The following is a 19,855-nucleotide window of genomic DNA, read 5'->3' on the forward strand; positions in this document are numbered from 1 at the left end:
GAATTTCATATTCATTGTTTCCCTCCTGCATTGTGTTTTTGGTTCAGTCCTGTGACCTAGTTTTCCTAGTGTGTCTAATGAGTAATTATGTTCACCTGCGTCTTGTTCATTATCTTGTTAAGTTCCCTTTGTTTGAGTGTATATATATATATATATATATATACAGTATATATATATATATATATATATACACACACATACATACATATATACATATATATATATATATACATATATACATACACATACACATACACCCTGTGTTCTCCCTCAGTCTGTCGGTTCACTTTCATTTGATTGTAATGTGCTTTTCTCCTTTGTTTCTCCTGGTTCCTGAATATTTTGTAATTAAAATCTGCCTTCTAGTATTATTCCTCGTCGTGAGAGTTTCTACACACCACATTACGTAACACATATATTGCTCATTGTCAGTTCATGTTAGCTGATGCATTAACTATTGTTGACAAATGAAACCTTATTATAAAGTATTACCGGAAAAAAAAGTACGAAAGATATTGATTGTGAATAAAGTGGAGTGGTCTAATGATACAGTATTTGCTAGGCAGGGACATAATGATCTATTAGCCACACTGACCCATGACTTTCAACTCCAAAACATTTTAAACAGGATTGTAACAGTATTGGCAACAAAGTTGTTTTGAAAGAAAGATGTCATAATGTGTGATTCAGAAGGCACACAGAAACAGAGTGATATTACAAGACTTTATTCAGGCCTATATATTTGATTTCAAAATATATTATGAATTACGAACATATGTGAATTTGTTGCCCCTGTGCATCGATGAGCCTTGGGAGCCTGTCGCCAGTTTGTGTTCGTCCCTCCTCAGACACTGTTGGTAAATTCTCACCACTGACTGGGAGCAACACACAAGCCTTGCCGTTTCAGAGATACTCTGACCCAGTCACCTTGCCATAACAATCTGGCCCTTGTCAAAGTCACTCAGATCTTTATTTCGGCCCATTTCTGCCAAATCCAACACACTGTTTACGAGAACTGATTGTTTGCATCTAATCTACCTGGACCTTAATATGTGGCCTCATTAGGAGATGATCAATGATATTTGCTTAATTGATTCACCTGTGCCTGATCATAATGATTTGGCTCATCAGTGTAATGTACCACTGTAGCTTATGGCACTTTGCAAGGCTGTTACTATATGTTTATAGGATTGGAGATAATAAAGAATTAGCCATTGAAAAATATATATTTGTTGGTCACTAATCTTATTAGGGGGTGGCAGTGACTATGCACTAAGTAAATAGCTCATGTACTGTATGTCCAAGAGTCTCAGGACATCAGAGCATTTGAGGTCACTACAACACCTCAGGTTATTTCAATATTCAGTGATAGCATTTGCCCATTTTAGAGAGCACACCATGTGTGGAAAGTCTGAATTAATGTTAATCAGCCCACAGAAAAAGGTCACTTATTTCATGGGTCACACACAAACACAAATACCTATTCCTTCAAACTGTAATTTATGATTGTGCTGCAGCCGTGGCACATGTCATGTGACGCGTGTGGAGTGTAATTCAAGCATTATGACATTACCTTCACAGCAGCCAGGCGGAAATCGCCTTTTTATTCAGTAGACTGACTCATCTCTAATGGAGATGGATTACTAATTTAGACAATAATTCTCACCATAAATTATACTGCTTTGGTCCATTTGATATAAAGTCAGTGGTGTGAATCAGAACTGTGAAAATAATGTATTCAAACTGTATTAATTATGTAGTCAGTCTGTTAAAAAGGGGGACAGTCTGACTGCAGGATATTTCAAGATAGGAGTGTGTGGTTGTGAAGAAACCATCCTACATTTGATATAAGACAGCGGTGTCCAAACTCGGTCCTGGAGGGCCACTGTCCTGCAGAGTTTAGCTCCAGCTTGCCTCAACACACCTGCCTGGAATTTGTAGTATGCCTAATAATACCCTGATTAGCTGGTTCAGGAGCAAAGGCTATAGAATAACACGAGACGCGTCACTGTTTTGAATGGGAGAAAGTGCAACGCGCAATATGGCATAACAAGTCCCACCTTCTCATTAAGATCCAATCGCTGATTGGTAAAGTCACCTGCATCACTGCAGTGGCCATTAGAAGCTCCGGTTCCTATAGAAACAGTCAGACGCGCACTTCCTATAGAGATGCACACTTAGGACTGCACATGCGCATTAGCTTGATCCAGCCTGAAAAATACAGTTTTTTGTCATGATTCGAGCATTTAGAAACAAAATTTATGAGACCGTTGTTATCAGATTTCATTGGTGATTTCAAATATGAAATTTAATGGAAAGCTTGGCGAACAGCTTTGGAGAATTTGATGTTTCCCCATTCAAAGAGATAGGAGCTGCACTTACATGCCTGGAGGCGTTTTAAAGATGGCCGCCCAGTGAAAAGACTTGTCTTAAAGGGACTTTGTTCAGGAGTGTTTAATAGAGGGTATGCACATGATGTGACAGTAGGCGGAGTCACTGCGGTTACAGCCACTGATTAGCAAAAAGCCCGAGTGGCAGCGTTGGTGTACAGCTTAAATGCAGTGAAAAACATGAAACACATCTAAAATGGGAAAGATCTGTGCAATTTACTGTTCAAATAAATTTAACAAGAAATCAGAGCTATCTTTTTACAGACTGCCTGAAAGCTCCAGAAAAAAAGCATATGGATAGCTGCAATTTAAAGAAACAATTCGAATCCAGGCAGCAAAACGTGGATTTGCAATTACCATTTTGTGTCAGATATGTTGAATTTTGGAGTAAAATCATACCTTAGGTCATATATTGTATCGACAACTCATCAATTAAAACCATCTATTAACTGTAAAGTTATGTTAGTGTTTATTAAAAAAAACATCCATTATGATGAGCCTTGTGTTCTACAAAGGGGGATGGTTAGATCATGTTAGATAAACCCAGTTATCCTTACAAAGCAAGTGTAGCCCCTCTAGTTCGCACCTGCCTGCTCCAAGCGGGACGCAAACCCGGGCCCGTCCACATGGGAGGTGGGCGCTCTAACAAGGAGGATAGAGCACCTTTTGAGTTCAGGGGAGTGAGGTTTACACACACAGCTCTTACTAGCCTACGTCTGTTACACTCAACCCCCTAAACCTCACTCCTATCCGGGTCACGGCACCAATGTAACCCCTCTATTCCAGGTCCTACTTGCCCAGCTCTGCGCGGGCCTCGAACCTCGGTCTCCGGCGTGGGAGTTGGACGCTCTAGAACATTTCTTGAGATCAGAGGAGTGAGGTTTACTCGCACAGCGACTACTAGCTGGCCTCCGTTACACTCACCCCCCCTAAACCTCAGTCCCATCCGGGTCACAGCACCAATGTAGCCCCTCTAGTTCGCACCTCGCGAACCTGGGCCCGTCCGCATGGGAGGTGGGTGCTCTAACAAGGAGACTACAGACTGCAGTCTCTAGCGTCAGTCGCTAGAGCACCTCTTGAGTTCAGGGGAGTGAGGTTTACACGCACAGCTCTTACTAGCCTACCCTAGTTTAATTGGATAAACAAAGAAGTTCTTTAGATTCAGTTTACAGCGTGGAACTCTATACCTGACGGTAATAGCTGACAGTTATCCAGATAACTTTAAAAGTTTCTACAAAATATATTGAAACAACCAGAATATCCATTGATGTCTTGGTCACTTTTATCCCATCTTGAAGTACTTCCAAGCGTCAAGTCAAGTCAAACTTATTTACAATAGGCCTACACACTGTTTCCAAGCAGCGTTACAGAAAGCCATAATGTTGTCTATAATGCATTAATGCTATAACAAATTTTAGAGCTGAACGATTTGACGATATATAACGATGTTATAAGTGATCATCTGGATTTAGAGCTAGCTAAATTGTATTTGTAGTGTTGTCTAGCAGATAAAGCGTTCACAGGCTTTGCTTTTTTTATTTTGGTTTCAGATCTCCGCCTTGTAAACGTCCCCTAATCAATGTCATTAGCATATAATATGGAGCACAAGTCAACACCCAAATATTTTACATGGGAACGGCGAGCGGCAAGAATTGCTTAGATTTACAAATACCTGCAGTACTCCGACTCTCTGCCACAAGGAAAAGTGCATACGTCTGCTTAGACCCTGATGTGGTGCCAAGCAATTTTCCACGTTCAAAATTTTGAGGTTGGTAAGATTTTTTAAATGTTTTTGAAAGAAGTTTCTTATGCTCTGCAAAGCTGCATTTATTTGATTAAAATACAGTAATATTGTGAAATATTATTACAATTAAAAATAACTGTTTTCTATGTTCAAATATAATTTATTTCTGTGATCAAAGTTGAATTTTCAGCATCATTACTCCAGTCTTCAGTGTCACATGATCCTTCAGAAATCATTCTAATATGATGATCAAGAAACATTTCTGATTATTATCAATGTTGAAAACAGTTGTGCTGCTTAATAATTTTATGGAAACTGACATTTTTATCAGGATTCTTTGATGAATAAAAAAGTTCAAAAGGACAGCATACTGAAATAAGATTTTTTTTTGTAATGCAAAAAGTCTTTAATGTTGCTTTTTCCAGTTTAATGCATCCTTAAGTATAAAGTATAAAAAGTATTATTATTATTATTATTTAATATATTATATTTTTAAAGTACTGACCCCAAACCTTTGAACAGTATACATGTTGTCTGCAGAATTAGTATTTTTACATTCATATATGACAACTCTTAGTTTATAATGGAGAATGATATTCAAATAATCAACAAAAGGTCACACAATCTAAAAGCATGGCTCGTCAAGCTTCGTGGATTTTTATGAGTGCACCTCTGGTGGCCATTCCATGGTTACCAGCGAAAAGAATAGGAGATAATTTAATGGGATTTAATGGAAAATGAAGGCTCTGCAGCTGACAGAAGGGTCGTGACTGAGGGAGAGCTGACTGACCTGAAACACAGACCTCTGAGAGAACGGCAAAGAAACACACAACCTGCTCTGATGCTAATGAATGAGGACGTGATCTAAAGGCTGTTACTGCGGGACGAGCCATACAGTGCTATGTAAATCTCCTCTGAAGCTTTATGCATGTACATCTAGCAATTAAAACATGGATGTAAATAGAAAGAGGGGCCGCCGCAGGACTTCCTCTCTAAACACATCAGCATGATTGAGACAGACCTGGAGGGCAGCGGGTCTTCAAATCAACTGTCACTCTAGATATTACACACAGAAGCCCTGCTTTATCAAGGTCATCTGACTAAAAAAACACAATGCACTGCACAATGCAGGTTTTTTTTTTGTTTTTTTTGCTGATAATAATTTGGGTAACAGGGTAGAATGGTTTATCTTAAATGTAGTCAACACAATTTGTGTACAAACTGAGAAAGTGACATTATTTACTTAGTTGCATCCCAAATGACGCACTATGAACTTATACAGTATGTGCTTATGCACTATGTATTCATCCATGTAGTGCGTGAATTGTATAAGGTTATTTTGTCATTTAACAATGGAGTCTGATCCCCCCTCCCCCTCTGCTACGTAATTAAAGCTGCAACAGTTGAGTGCATGAAGTGTCCAACATTCCACACTTTTTCCCCGTTAATTTAGTGCATGTACCTAGATGTATTTAAAGTGCACTTTTTCTTTTTGGAATTTTCATTGTGAACACACTACTTGCACTATTTATACTTCAAAACGTCTTAGAATAGTGCATAAGTACGCAAATTGGGACGCACCTCGTCTTCCCATCATGCTGCAGAAAGGGTCCGTGATGATGTCACTTCCTAGATGTCACAATATTATGGCATGTTCCATATTTATTTTTTTTTTACAAACAAGGACTGACATTATTTCAAGCAAAAAAATAAAAAAATTAATTAGGGATGCACCGATATATCGGCCAATAATCAGTATTGGCCGTTAAAAGCAATTATTGACTGTCAGCCAATGATCAGGGTTGATTATATCAAATGGGGGCAGAAAAACATGTCAGACTGTAACTCATACTGTGTGTGAAGAAAATGACCCTTGTGTCAAAATTAACATGACAATAACGCATTAACAGTTAAAAAATGGCGATGTTAAAGCAGGCTGTATTTGACCCTATGAATCACCTGTAGTTCAAGCCAGGGTTGCCAGGTCCGCAGTTTTTCCCATACCAAGCATTATTTGTAGCGCCTCCCATCCAATAATCATAAAGAGATTTGTTCTTTGTTACTTCTGATAAGAAAGTGTCTCAGCTTTCAAATTCTGTCCATTTTATCATGAAATTCAAACAATAAATGGCATTTTGACGCACTTAAATGTGACGTGAGAGATCGCTGTAGCGCCTCAGTTCAAGCAGCAGCGGTTTTATACTTTAATAGCAGTTTTACACTTTAATACTTTTAAGTTATAGCACGAACAAGCATGCATGAACATCGAAACAAGTTAAAAGATACAGTACAACTTGACGTCTCATGTAGTAACTCAATTATTCACTGTTAATTATGTGTATATTTGAATAAACACTTGTCTTCATGACAAATTTATGAAAACTACCTTATGTGCAGCTAAATTGTATACAGACATTTCAGTTTTTATTTGAGTGTAAGTATTATATCTGAAAATAAATAGCAGTTGAATATAATAGCTCTGTTGTTAATTTTAACATCTATTGTTGTAGTAATGTACCAAACGAGAAGGTTCCCTGTATAGTTTACAGCATTAGTTGGGAGAGATTTTTTTCTTCTTCTATCATTAGGTATCATTCTGAATCATAAGCTATCGGTATCAGCGGAGAAATTTAGTATCGGTGCATCTCTAATTTTAAGAGATATCATTCTGAATCGTTTTGTTTTTTATGAATTAAATGACTCAGAACACCATACTAAAAGTACATTTTAATAAATTAACGTATTCATGCTCAAATCAAATACAAAATCACAGAACCAAAAACATCAACCAGTCATGTTGAGAGTGTAAGAAGGTTTTCTAAAGTCAAGTCTAGATCAAGGATTGTGAAATGTACATGGACTGTAAATATTCCTCCTGAATGTGTGTCTACAGTAGAAGTAATTCATTCGACTCTCATGTAGAGGTCTGGCATGTGAAGGCAGAACAGAGTCAGATCAACCTGACAGAAGGAATAAAAAACAACCAAAAAAATAAAAAACAAATCACAGATTTTGAAAAAAATCACTGGTGACGCTTTACCTGCAGAGCCAAAAACGTGTCACAGAAGATAAACGTTCATAACGTACACATACGTGAATAACAAACCTCTCATAGTCGAGCTGAATGAGCAGTATGAATGATGACTGAGGATTGTCTAAAGAGTTTATGTATCATATGAAGAGATTATCATGTCTGCACAATGTCACCATCTTTATTTACGGCTCTTCAGATAAAGCGTCTCCAAAACTGACAATATCAAATTCACAATGTTTTACAAAAACAAAACAAAAACGGCCATTTGGAACAGAAGCACGATCTGTCGGACTTAAGCGGCAGACGACCATCCCATAATAATGCTGAAGTAAGCCCCGCCCACTGTGCTGAGCTCCACACTTCAGCTTCAGCGACCCCCGACAAAAATGGGGAGGAAGACATGCAAGATATAGGAGCATAACCCATCAGAGAGGGGAAAAAGGGTAAGTACTGCTCCAAAAAATACTATAATACAAGAGTCCTTCATATTCAAGTCCAGACAAAAAACAAGAGCGCAGCTCTGAGCGGCGGTAAACAGTATCGGGGTTCATTCACGCAACGGCGGAATGACAGTGATGCTAAAAGAGGATGTCTTCATTCTTGATGAGTAACTCCACCACCTGTCTCTGGTAGCGGATGTCGTTCAGAGCTGTCATGGCGTCCAGATCGGGTGCCCGCATCAAAGTTGGGCCAAACACGATCCCGAGATTCTCAGCGTTCATCAGGTTATCCTTCTCGTTCTGAGTTACCCTGTGGACACACACACACACACGTATATCAATATGTGACACACAACTAGTGTTCCAAAATCACTGTTTTTGTTATAAAAAAAAAAAGGAGACAAAATATTTCAGACTGTTTTTAAAGGATTAGTTCACTTCAGAATTAAAATTTTCTGATAATTTACTCACCCCCATGTCATCCAAGATGTTTATTTCTTTCTCTCGAAAAGAAATTTGAGGAAAACATTCCAGGATTTTTCTCCATATAGTGACTTCATTGGGGTTCAACGGATTGAAGGTCCAAATGTCAGTTTCAGTGCAGCTTCAAAGAGCTCTACACAATCCCAAATGAGGAATAACGGTCTTATCTAGCGAAATGATCGGTCATTTTCTTAAAAAAAAATAAATAAATTATATACTTTTTAACCACAAATGCTGCTCTGCGATGCTCCACGCATGACGTAATCAGAGCAGTGCAAGATGAGCATTTCTGGTTAAAAAGTATATAAGTAAGTATATAAGTATATAAGTTTTTATTGTTTGTTTAGCTAGATAAGACCCTGATTCCTCATCTGGGATTGTGTATAGCCCTTTGAAGCTGCACTGAAACTGCAGTTTGGACCTTCAACCCACTTTTATGGAGAAAAATACTGGAATCTTTTCCACAAAAACCTCAATTTCTTTTCGACTGAAGAAAGACAGACATAAACATTTTGGATGACATGGGGGTGAGTAAATTATCAGGAAATTTTAATTCTGAAGTGAACTAATCCTTTAACAAACCTCTACGAGCTTTCATGGTTGCGGCTGCCAGATGTCAAGATTTGAAATCCCTCAATCAGAGCTATTCTTTTAAAAGGATAAATTTTTCTGCCTGGTGTTTTACTTAAGACAAACAAGGAAGCTGAAGTTCAGAGATCTACATTTGAGATATTCTGCTTAAATAAAAGTGTCATTTAGCCAGTCTGTGTTCCTTCACGAGCCGCTTGCTCTGTTTTGATGAATGATGACAGATTTTCATTTGACTTTAAAAAGTTTCTCACCTTTTTAAATGTGCCATTAGATAGCGCAGTGTTTCGCAGTGAGCAGGAGGCAGCAGCTTCAGAGCTTCATGTAGAGCTTCCAGACGCTCATCAGGGTCTGTCACCTCTGACACAAACAAGCAAACAAGTCAAAAACTGTGATCTCTCTCTACTCATCTGTAGTATGATTGTCAAAATGATCTGTAGACTAGGGGTTGCACAAACTAGTCGACTTTAATGCTCTGCCATGACGCTTTAAGCTTGACATCGACTAGTCGCTGATCATGGCCTATAGAGGGCGCAACAGTTAATTTTTACGCTCCGTTTTCAACAGTTTAAATGACAAACAAATGCATACTCCAAGAGTGCTCCACAAGATATGTTTGATTATACCATCTGGTTGCTCAATACTGATCATGTGAATGCACGTTTTAAACAGCTTATCGCACACGCAAGTTAATCGCCGTCCTGAACTAATGTGCTGCTGCATTGTAACGCACACACGAACAGACAGTAGCGCGCACATCACGTGCAGATCACGCGCGCACAGAAAAATTCAGTAGATTTTGTTATTTAGCAATAAAATAGCTTAGAAACTGAAAAGTTCTAGCATATATTTCTTAGTAACTAAAACCCTCAGTAGAGAGAGAATTAATTCACACGCAATCACTCTGTAAATGCTACTTTATCTTTATCTGATTTAGAACAAGTAGAAATCTGTGAGAAAAAGAATGACCCAAATAGAAAAGAACTGATAAAAATAAGCTGTTGTGTACAATAGCCTTGTGGGCAGCGCTGTGTCATATGCCATAGCTGTGCACAAGGCAACCCATGTTCGAGTCTCAGCTCAAGGTTTTAGACTTATTTGTTCAATAATGATGTCATCAGCAACTAGTCGACATCGACTTGACTTTATTCACAAATGTTGGTTTAAAAAAAAAAATCTGAAGGCGTTCAACCCCTACTGTAGACATCTCAACAAGACTTAGCAGGCAGCAAGACTTCAGGATATCAAATGAAATATTATATGAGCTGCTTTATTTTCTATTTATTGTATTTGTGGTCTGCAATTTTTTCAATCCTGTTACCAAAATTTGGGACAATTTTAAAGTTTAAAACCCTGATGTCTGCAATTATTTTCAAGGAATAAACATTAAATAAACATGCAAATTACACAAATAGATGATAGATAGATAGATAGACATGAAAATTGCATTAAAAATAGTCAGAATGGGTAACAGAGTTGCAAATAGCAAGGTTGCAGATTTTAAATATGTAGGAAAGAGCCAGAATTCAGTGTCAGGCACATAATAGAGAAATCTAAGGTGTGACTCACTGGCAGCCTCGATGAAGCGTGGATATGCGTCATACGTGATGACGGGGATAGGCAGGTCCCTGAAGTAGAGTTTAAGAGCACCTGTGATGACGTTGATGTCTTCATAGACGTTCACGGAGATGTCTGCTTTCTCTCCATCTGAACACATTGGAACACAAACACATTTCACCCACGGCTGTGGGGAGAGCGAGTCCTCTGCCACTGAAGTCATGTGATTTGATGGGAACTGCAGTGCTGACTGACTGTGCTCTTGATTGGCTCTAGGGATTGAGCACATTCGGCTAACTTTATCTTACTCTGAGGTTGTGAGGTGTATTGTGATGCTGCCATGGTGCCAGTATTTTAGTGTTGTCACTAAAATTACAGATAACCGTTTGGTAAATATATTTTCAAATGTAATTTATTCCTGTGATTAAAGCTGAATTTTTAGCATCATTACTCCAGTCTTCAGTGTCACATGATCCTTCAGAAATCATTCTAATATGATGATTTGATGATCAAGAAACATTTATGATTATTATCAATGTTCAAAACAGCTTCATTTGTGTGAAAACCATCCTACTGTAATTCAGGTTTTTCATCACATGAATAAATTACATTTTAAAAAATATTCAAACAGAAAACAAATTGTAATACAATTTTACAGTTTTACTATTTAGCAAACTTTATTTTTGATCAAGTAAATGTAGCAGAAGAGACTTTTTCCAAATACATAAAAAAAAGTACTCCAAACTTTTGACCGGTAGTGATTTTAATTTTAATTTTAGATTAGGTTTTAGTAATTCTGTTATATGATTTTGTCATTTTTAATAGTTTTTGTAAATATATCTATTTAGCTTTAATTTATTTATATTTTTAGTACTTTTAGATTTCAAATTAAACTTTTACAGTCACAATAAAATCAAAATGGATAATTCTTACTTTGGAATATTGCAGTATTTATTAAAAATAATTTATCTGTGCACATACTTTTTTTTAATTCATGTGCTTGATAATAAAAGTTTAAGTTTTTCATCTAATATTTAAATTACATTTTATTTTAGCATTATTTCAATTAACAAAAATTATTTTTAATATTTTTAGTTTTAGTTAAAAGTAACAACCCTGATGGGTTCTAAATAAATAAACAAACAAGTATGTAACAGGAATCCCTGTACATGGAATCACTAGATGAATCCAAAAAGATCCTACTGGATAAACTGAAATTCCTACAGTGTCTTTTTTGATTCACATTTGTTAGAGTCCTACTGGATATTGTGTAATCTTCATCAGAACTCTACTTGCATCAGCCATCACACCAGCCAGCAGAGATCATATTATTACTTTCTTTCTAACTTATTCATATTCTCTCTCACTGTCTCCGATGCTGTCCTCATGTCATCTGAGAGTCATTATGAAACAGTAATGCATCTGAATACGAACAGATGGGCGAAAATCCTCCCACAAATGTGCCACTTTAACATTTAAGCAGCTCAGAATATTTCACATTACATAAACCCACAGCTCTATATGCAAGACAAAGAGTGACCTAAAAAAAGCAACGGTGAGCATGTGTATACGATTCATCAGGATTATACACACAGATATGTGTGTAGGCATGCGTGTGTGTAGAAATGTGGGGGTCGTGACGGATCAGTACTGTACACAGTCACACAAAAACGCCACTCACCTCTGTCGAACGATAACTTCACATCTTCGATTAAGTCACTGAATCCAGAGATTCGATAGAGACCCTCTGACTTCAAACCTGAGAGACAAGACAGTTCAGATAAACAAACATGAAAACTGCATTAAAAATAGTCAGAATGGGTAACAGGGTTGCAGATGAATCAAGAATGTGTTATACAGTATAATCTACATAAAAATGGCCAAGGTAATAATGTATAGTGCTGTCAAGAGTTTGACATTTTGCCTGTCAAAAAATACTAAGACTCCTTAGTATTAGAGAAGAACAATATATCATTGAACATGCTGTGAAAACAAAACACACACAAAATAAAAAACAACATACCACAAAACACAACACAAAACAAAACAAAAACAACATACAACAAAATGCAGACCACAAACTAGTGTTAATTCCGTCAACAAAATCTATGATGAAAAATAATCACTGACAACCTTTTTTTCCATGACTAAGACAAGACGATGACGAGACGACACCAACACCATTAAATGATAACTGTGACTATATCAAGACGCAATATCGTTGATGAGTAGTTAAAAAAATAAAAACTTTACTAAAACCTCTCTTTGTTTTTGTCAGAGACAAAAAATTACAAACTGTTTTTAATAAGCTGCTACGAGCTTTCATGCTTGCGGTTGCCAGATTTCAAGAATTTAAATCCCCCAATCAGAGCTTTTCTGTTAAAAAAAAAAACGTTTTCTACCCGGTGTTTTACTTAATCTTTGCAATCTGGCAATCATGCGCACGCACTTTCTTTACACTGTGGAAGAAGCGCGGATGATCTGAAAACACAGACATACAAGTAAGCTGGAGCTCAGCGATCTCCGTTGAGATATCCTGCTTAAATGAAAGTGTCATTCAGTCGGTCTGTGTTTCTTCACAAGCCACTAAATTTGCGATCAAACACGATTTGTGATTTGCAATTTGCAAACTGCACTTATGCAACCTCTGTGTGACTATACCAAGTCTTTTTGCAGCTGTTTTAATAGAAAAACACTGAGTAATTTGGAGTTATTGGATTACTAGGAATTTCACCGTTTTAAATTTTGAGAAGTTTCTTGTTTTACCAGTAGGCCTATATGATAAATAGCCTATAATAAATCAGGAAACTAGATGAGGTAAAATAAAACAAAAAACACAAAACAAAACAACATCACAAAACAAGACAACATATCACAAAAAACAAAACGCAACAAACCAAAATAAACCAAACCAAACCAAACCAAAACAAAACAAAACAAAAAACTTTTACAACATTATACAAGCCACTAGCCATAACATTGGCTATCAGTATTTGCAAGATAGAGAAAAAAAAAAAAAAAATAAATCACAGAACACAAAACATAAACCATAACCATCCCACCATAAGCATAAATAAACAATAAGCGTCCCACTTTATATTAAGTGTCTTTAACATATAAATCAATCATTTGACAATGCACTTATTGTGTACATGCATGTTTTTTTTTTACATTGTACTTATACTTAAAAAAAGAATCTGCATGTAATTACAGCTGTAATTAATTTCTGTAACTACATCTATAATGACACTGTTGACCTTCTCTTGCTGGTTAACCCACTCTTAAACCAACCCATCCCACCAAACCTGTCCTAACCTTACCTGTATCCACCTCAATAGCAGTACAAATGTTTCACAATACAACATCAAAACAAGAAGTACATTGTACCTAATAATTTGTTTTAATTTAAGTACATAGTAGTTAAAGACACCTAATATATAGTGTCAAATCATTTGCAATAAGTTTTATATCCCTGCATCTCTGTTTAGCATAAATAAAAGTCAGTGATGTGATCACCTCTTGATTCGATCTCTCGTATGCACATGTCCACCACCATGGGTCGTTTTGCGTTGTGAGCTTTGACGAGTGTGGTGAGGTCACAGCTGTAAACCTTCTTCACGTGCTTCAGGTCCGGTTTGCAGTCGTTGGGCACCATCTTAGAGCACTGCTTATGAACATTCAAGCCACAATCTGAGGAACACACAGACAAAACACAGTAAATACATTACAAGTCCATTCTAGTCTTCATTTATTTCATTATTCGTGCCAAAACAATAAAAGGTCAAATAAATCAGCAAATACAGCAATAAAACCACCATGCTCAGTCACATGCTGAAATGAGTGAATAAGTGTCTTGTGTGTGCAGCGCAGCAGTTTCACGCCGATATTATTGATCCTGAATTGATATGCTGTAGTTAAATTAGACCCTGTTCGTTTTGACCCCTGAATGCTGAGCTTTCATTCTGCTTAATCAGTGACCTCTCTTGACCTCTGATCAGTGATGCCAGCGGCTCTGATTGGCTGATGTGTGTCACCTTGGCGATGACAGAACATGCCAGGACTACAAATGGTGCCTTATAAAATATGCATGAGCAATTTCAGGCACCTAATAGCTTCATAAGCCCCAAAAATAAATCTCTGAGAACCTGGAGGAGTGAAGTGTGTGTAACTCACATCAGATGTGAAAAAAAAAAAAAATGAAATAAAAATAGCTAATTGAAGAGATAGTCAAGCCAAAAAAATTAAAACTCCGTCATCACAAATTTTGGTGACCACTGATTTCTACTGCATGGACCAAAAAAAACAAAAAACAAAAATTATGTTCCATAAAAGTAAAAGTCATACAGGTTTATACAGGGTGAATAAATGAGCAATATAGTACCAAATATTAAGCATACTAAAGCAAATATGTGACCCTGGACCACAAAACCAGTTATAATTTTTTGAAATTGAGATTTATACATCATCTGAAAGCTTTCCATTGATGTCCTATCCTAACAAACCATACAATATTTGGCCGAGATACAACTGTTTGAAAATCTGGAATCTGAGGGTGCAAAAAAAAAAAAATCAAAATATTGAGAAAATCACCTTTAAAGTAGTCAAAATGAAGTCCTTAGCAATGCATATCTACTCACGAAAAATACATTTTTGGTATATTTATGGTAGGAAATCTACAAAATATCTTCATGTAACATGATCTTAATACACGATAATTTTGACCCACACAATGTTGGCTATTGCTACAAATATACCTGTGCGACTTGCGACTGGTTTTGTGGTCCAAGGTCACACATATATATTTCTCTAAAATATTGCTAATAATAATAGAAAATATAGTACTGAAGAAACACAAACATAAATTGTTTTCCTGCAAAAATAAGGAAATGCTAAACTAAAAAAATTGAATTCATCAAACAAGCAGAACATGTAAATTGTTACAATTTACATAAAATGTGACAATTTATGCAAGAATAATTGTATGAATGCTTTATGTAAGAATGAGAACATTTACATAAGAGCCGTTTAAGAATAAATTTATATGAAAATGTATTTTGCTCCTGTTTCACGAATGAGCCCGAATTACAAAAATAACTGTTCTCAAACAGGTTTCTCAAACATTCCTTCCATTGGTGGGACAAACAGATAGTCCCGCCCCTAACTCATGCTATTGGTTGAGCCAATTATGTCAGGCCTCTCAAACAAACTTCTGGGAAATTAATTTAAGAAATTTTAATTAAAAAGTAAAATAATATAAAAACACATATTAGCGTTGACTTTGTTCTTTTAAACAGCAAACACTAAGCAACCCCCCAACTGCACCCACGCAACCAGTCCAGACAGACTCAAGGGCTCAAACGCCATATGCAAATTTAGGCAAATTAGCTGATTAATATATAATGTGGCCTCCTAAATGGGCCAGCTGCTTCAAAGCAAGTACCAGAGAGACGTGGCTGAAGACGGAAAAAAAGAGGAAGACTGAGAACGCAGAAAAACAGAGACAAGAACCAGCTGAATAAGAGAGCTCGGGGCAGATGTGTTCAGTGTGAGCGACTCTCAAAACAATGTGACCTGGAGGAGAGAGAGAGAGAGATGGAGCTCTATTGCTCTTCAGATCTGTACTCAAACATAATGGTGGAGTGGGCAGTGATTGTCAGTCCTGCGGGCGACACCAGACCTCATTTCCTGCAATAAATGGGCCAAACGCTCTGCTCTGCTCTCCTCTCCTCTCTGACCGGCTTTAAGATTTAAACCCACAAGTAATTCTGAATCCTTTCATCAGCCTTTGATTGTCTACAATTAAGGATGATGAAAAGCAAAAACCTATATGAAAATGCACATGCCATGTTCATAGAAATATCATCTTTGTATTCATGTTGATTTCATAGATTCCCGAGAAAAAAAAAAAAAAAAAAAAAAAATGATTTAATGACTCTAAATATATCAAGTTACACCTTCCTTACTTCTTGAATTGTGATGTGTACTGCCCAACTATTTCATCAAAGGTAAAGCCTTTTTTTACACCATGAAATTTTTGATCATGAATATAAAGTTATGATGTCATAAGTCAAATTATGTGATCTTTTCTAGAACATCAAGAAATTCTCTTTATGACATTGTTTCCTGTTTTATGTTCTCTTGTCACATGACAACAAACGGTTTACTGCATGTTAGTTAAACCATACTGGCAATTGGTGGACAATTTTATTTCAAAAATCAATATTGGTAACACTTTATTTTAAGATGACGTAGTTACATGTTACTACATGTATTTACTATAGTAATAACAGTAAATTATGCATAATTACAAGTAACTAACCCTAAAACAAACCCCAACTCTAACTCTACAGTAAGTACATGTAATTAATTAATATTACTCAATACTTACAATTACAATGCAACTACGTCACCTTAAAATAAAGTGTAACCTTAATATTTTAGAACTGCTTCACTACATTTAAGAAACCATAACAAAAGATTATGCCAAACTACTAGTATTTTCAGCCTTATTTCATTCTTATTTCAAGGTTACACCACCTTGACAAACAAATTAACAATATGAAAACATGGAAAATTTAATGGAAAACATGGATTTTTTTTTTTTATGTCGTTGTCTGAAAGGACCATATTTGATGGTCTTTTTAAAAAATAAATAAACATGTCATGGATATAAAAACTGAATGTTAGATTGTTGACCCCAAAATATAATCTATAGCTGGTGGCTGGTTTAAATTTTTACCTCGAAACAATAAGTGCCAATAAGATAAGAGGGAAAAGATCATAAAAGAACCATTATTTTCTTAGCGTGAAGAACATTTTAATCATCTAAAGAAACTTTAGTGCAATGGAAAGGTTCCGTGGATGTTTAAGGTTCTTCACAGAACCATCAATGCCAATGAAGAGCCTTTATTTTTAAGAGTGTACTGAATTATCCGCTGACACTTATTGTAAAGATTCTGCGGCGTGTGATTAAAAAATAGCCCCTTGAGCGACTCTGTCGTCGTGAGACTTCAGCCATGCAGAACTGTAATTATTTTTTGAAAAAGAAGAGCGAGGTTTATGATAAGCGGAGGAGACAGGCGTTAATAGAGGGCACATCTCTAATGCATTCAATCTGTTAGCTCGGGTCTGCTGAGCCCTTGTTCAGCAAAGAGGCGTAGAGGTGACCCCTGGCCCACATCGGGACATGCATATATACAACAAAACACCTCTATTTCAGTGCATGCATGTCCTTTAAGCTATCGGCACAGCTCAAATATAAGATTTTCTTTGCAAGTGCTATTAGATGGGGAAAAAGGGTTTTATTTGAAGCCAGTATTTAAAATGCATTACAAAAATATACTAAAAAACTGTTGTTTTAGTTTCATTGCTATTATAGTTTTAGTTAATATTTTGGATTAGATTTTATTTTTAACATTAAATTTTAAAGTTTAATAATTTGTTTTTGTCAATTTTTTTTTTTTTTTTTTAATATGTCTATTATTTTTCGTTTTTAGTATAGTTCTATAGTTAAAAAAAAATGAGAAATTTTGCCTTGGCAACTAGCTGAAATAAAATGTTTACTTTTTTGTATTTTATTTTATTTCCGTTAACGTTTTTATTTCAAGTAATGAAAATGTTTTTTATGTCTGGTTTTATTTTTCTTCAACGATAATAACCTTGCTAAAATAATTATAATGCATTCACAATCCCTGATAAGAAATAATAATCTACTGTAAATTATTCTGGTCCATTGAATTATTGAAAATTAATGCACGCCCAAGGTGACAATGCATCCTCTGCACATTAATTTTCAATAATTCAATGGTTCAGAGTCAATTGTTCTGCTTAAACCACAGTTAGAAGATAGACATGCCATTATAAATAATTTATCTCAGGACATTTTTAGGTTTTATCAAGGATAGGCATGTAACAACACAACTGTGGTTACTATCATTTCTGAACAAAAAAAAAAAAAAATGTGTATTATAAAGCATTATAAATATAATGCATTAAGAACATTCCATAATGCATTATAAATAAAGGCTTGTTACTCAAAAGTGTTATAAAGCAAATATCTTGGGCTTTATTCAGGCGTCTTCTCCTTCTGTGGGAGTATTTTTGTCCAATGCTGTTCTTGTATCCTGAAATTCCCTCTCACACACACCGTGTGACCCAGTCCTGCTACGAGCTCTGAATTTCAATGTGTGCGTGTGTGTAAAGTGGAGCTGGTTGCGAGCTCTCAGCCCCTCTTCTCATTATAAAGACATGCCAGCTTTGTTTTCAGACTCTGCCATGATGGACTCGGCCGAGGGGGAGAGGGAGGGGGTGGGCTTTATCCTCTCATGAGGCAATGTGGCACAACATGCCCGGGCACTGGGGCTGGCAGATACCCACAATATAGCTCAGAGTCTCTCTCTCTCTCAGACAAAAAGCAAAAGAAAGAAGAAAGCATGTCAGATCACAACGCTGAATGCAAATCTCTACATCAAATGAGATTTCAATGCCCTAGTTTCTGGTGGCATCACAGAATGAAAGAGAGAGGGAGAGAGAGATAGAGATAGAGATAGAGAGAGAGAGAATAATATGGAGAGAGGTGAGAAAAGGAGGTGGATACAAGTAGCATAAAAAGAGTCCCAGAATAGGGGATTTTGAACACAAGCCGCTTTCAAAATAGTTTCATGCATTATTCATTGAGTCAGTTCATGAAAACATATGTGTCGCTCACATTATCCTATAAATAAACCATTAAAACATACACAACCAACCACAATATCATTCCTCAAAGAATAAAAACTGAATTCAAAGGAGATAAACGTGTATTTAAAAACATTCTTTTTGCACTGAAAACATAAAATGATGGACATGTTATATCTTTCATATGATTATGAAAACAATGAATATTCTATAATAGTAACAAAACAATTAAAAAGAATAATTAGAAATTAATTAAATAAAATGTATTTTAAAAAATGAAGATAAAAACATTAAGCACTTGATTCACTATTCATGGCAAAAATATGCATGCCAAAATAAAACAGTTCAAGTGGAGGGATATTCTTTTAAAATCATGTCTGCTGTAATAAGGAATAAAACATAAAAATAAGTCTTTATCTGTCTGCTATCATCATGATGTCAGTGTTCAGAACAGTCTGTTTCTTGCAGATGTAGGCCAGTCTATGTTCACTCCACAGGCTAATCAGCATTCACATATTCATCATCTAGAGCGAACACACTGACCTATATGAGCTCTACATACACACAATCAGTCCAGCAAACTGATCATGTGTGTGAAGAAACACGCCATCAACTCTCCATAAGCACCACAGCTGAGATACATGCAGGAATCCTCACTTCACAACCCCAGAAGAAGCTATTGAACACTTCAGAGGGGGTTCAGGAGGTGTAGGTTGATAGATTAAATAGCACACAAATTACATCACATTTATAAACACGAGGGCGTAACATTGTATACCAATAGAACCACAGGGGACCCCCTACTTTTAGAAATGTTTATGCTCGCTGCAAGCATCTTAATTGTTTACAGAGAACCTTTTTAAATCATTCCTACAAATGTTCTTTATTGGCATCAGTGGTTCCATGAAGAAGCTTTAACATGGAACCTTTCAAATGCACAAAA

General features: G+C 36.3%; 1 protein-coding gene across 1 annotated transcript in view; it reads right to left on the minus strand.

Annotated features, from left to right (window-relative positions):
- Nucleotides 1-6,848: 6,848 nt before the first annotated feature.
- The window catches only part of chn1 (chimerin 1), a 61,580-nt gene continuing 48,573 nt past the window's right edge, over nt 6,849-19,855 (minus strand). The window contains exons 9-13 of the mRNA XM_051906027.1: nt 13,753-13,926; nt 11,918-11,995; nt 10,249-10,386; nt 8,934-9,039; nt 6,849-7,918 (exon numbers count right to left, since the gene is read on the minus strand). Of these exons, the coding sequence (XP_051761987.1) occupies nt 7,747-7,918; nt 8,934-9,039; nt 10,249-10,386; nt 11,918-11,995; nt 13,753-13,926 (668 nt within the window). The 3' untranslated portion in view covers nt 6,849-7,746. The remainder of the gene's footprint in view (nt 7,919-8,933; nt 9,040-10,248; nt 10,387-11,917; nt 11,996-13,752; nt 13,927-19,855) is intronic.

Source organism: Ctenopharyngodon idella, chromosome 9, assembly GCF_019924925.1.
Source record: "Ctenopharyngodon idella isolate HZGC_01 chromosome 9, HZGC01, whole genome shotgun sequence".
In the NCBI taxonomy this organism is placed as follows: domain Eukaryota; kingdom Metazoa; phylum Chordata; class Actinopteri; order Cypriniformes; family Xenocyprididae; genus Ctenopharyngodon; species Ctenopharyngodon idella.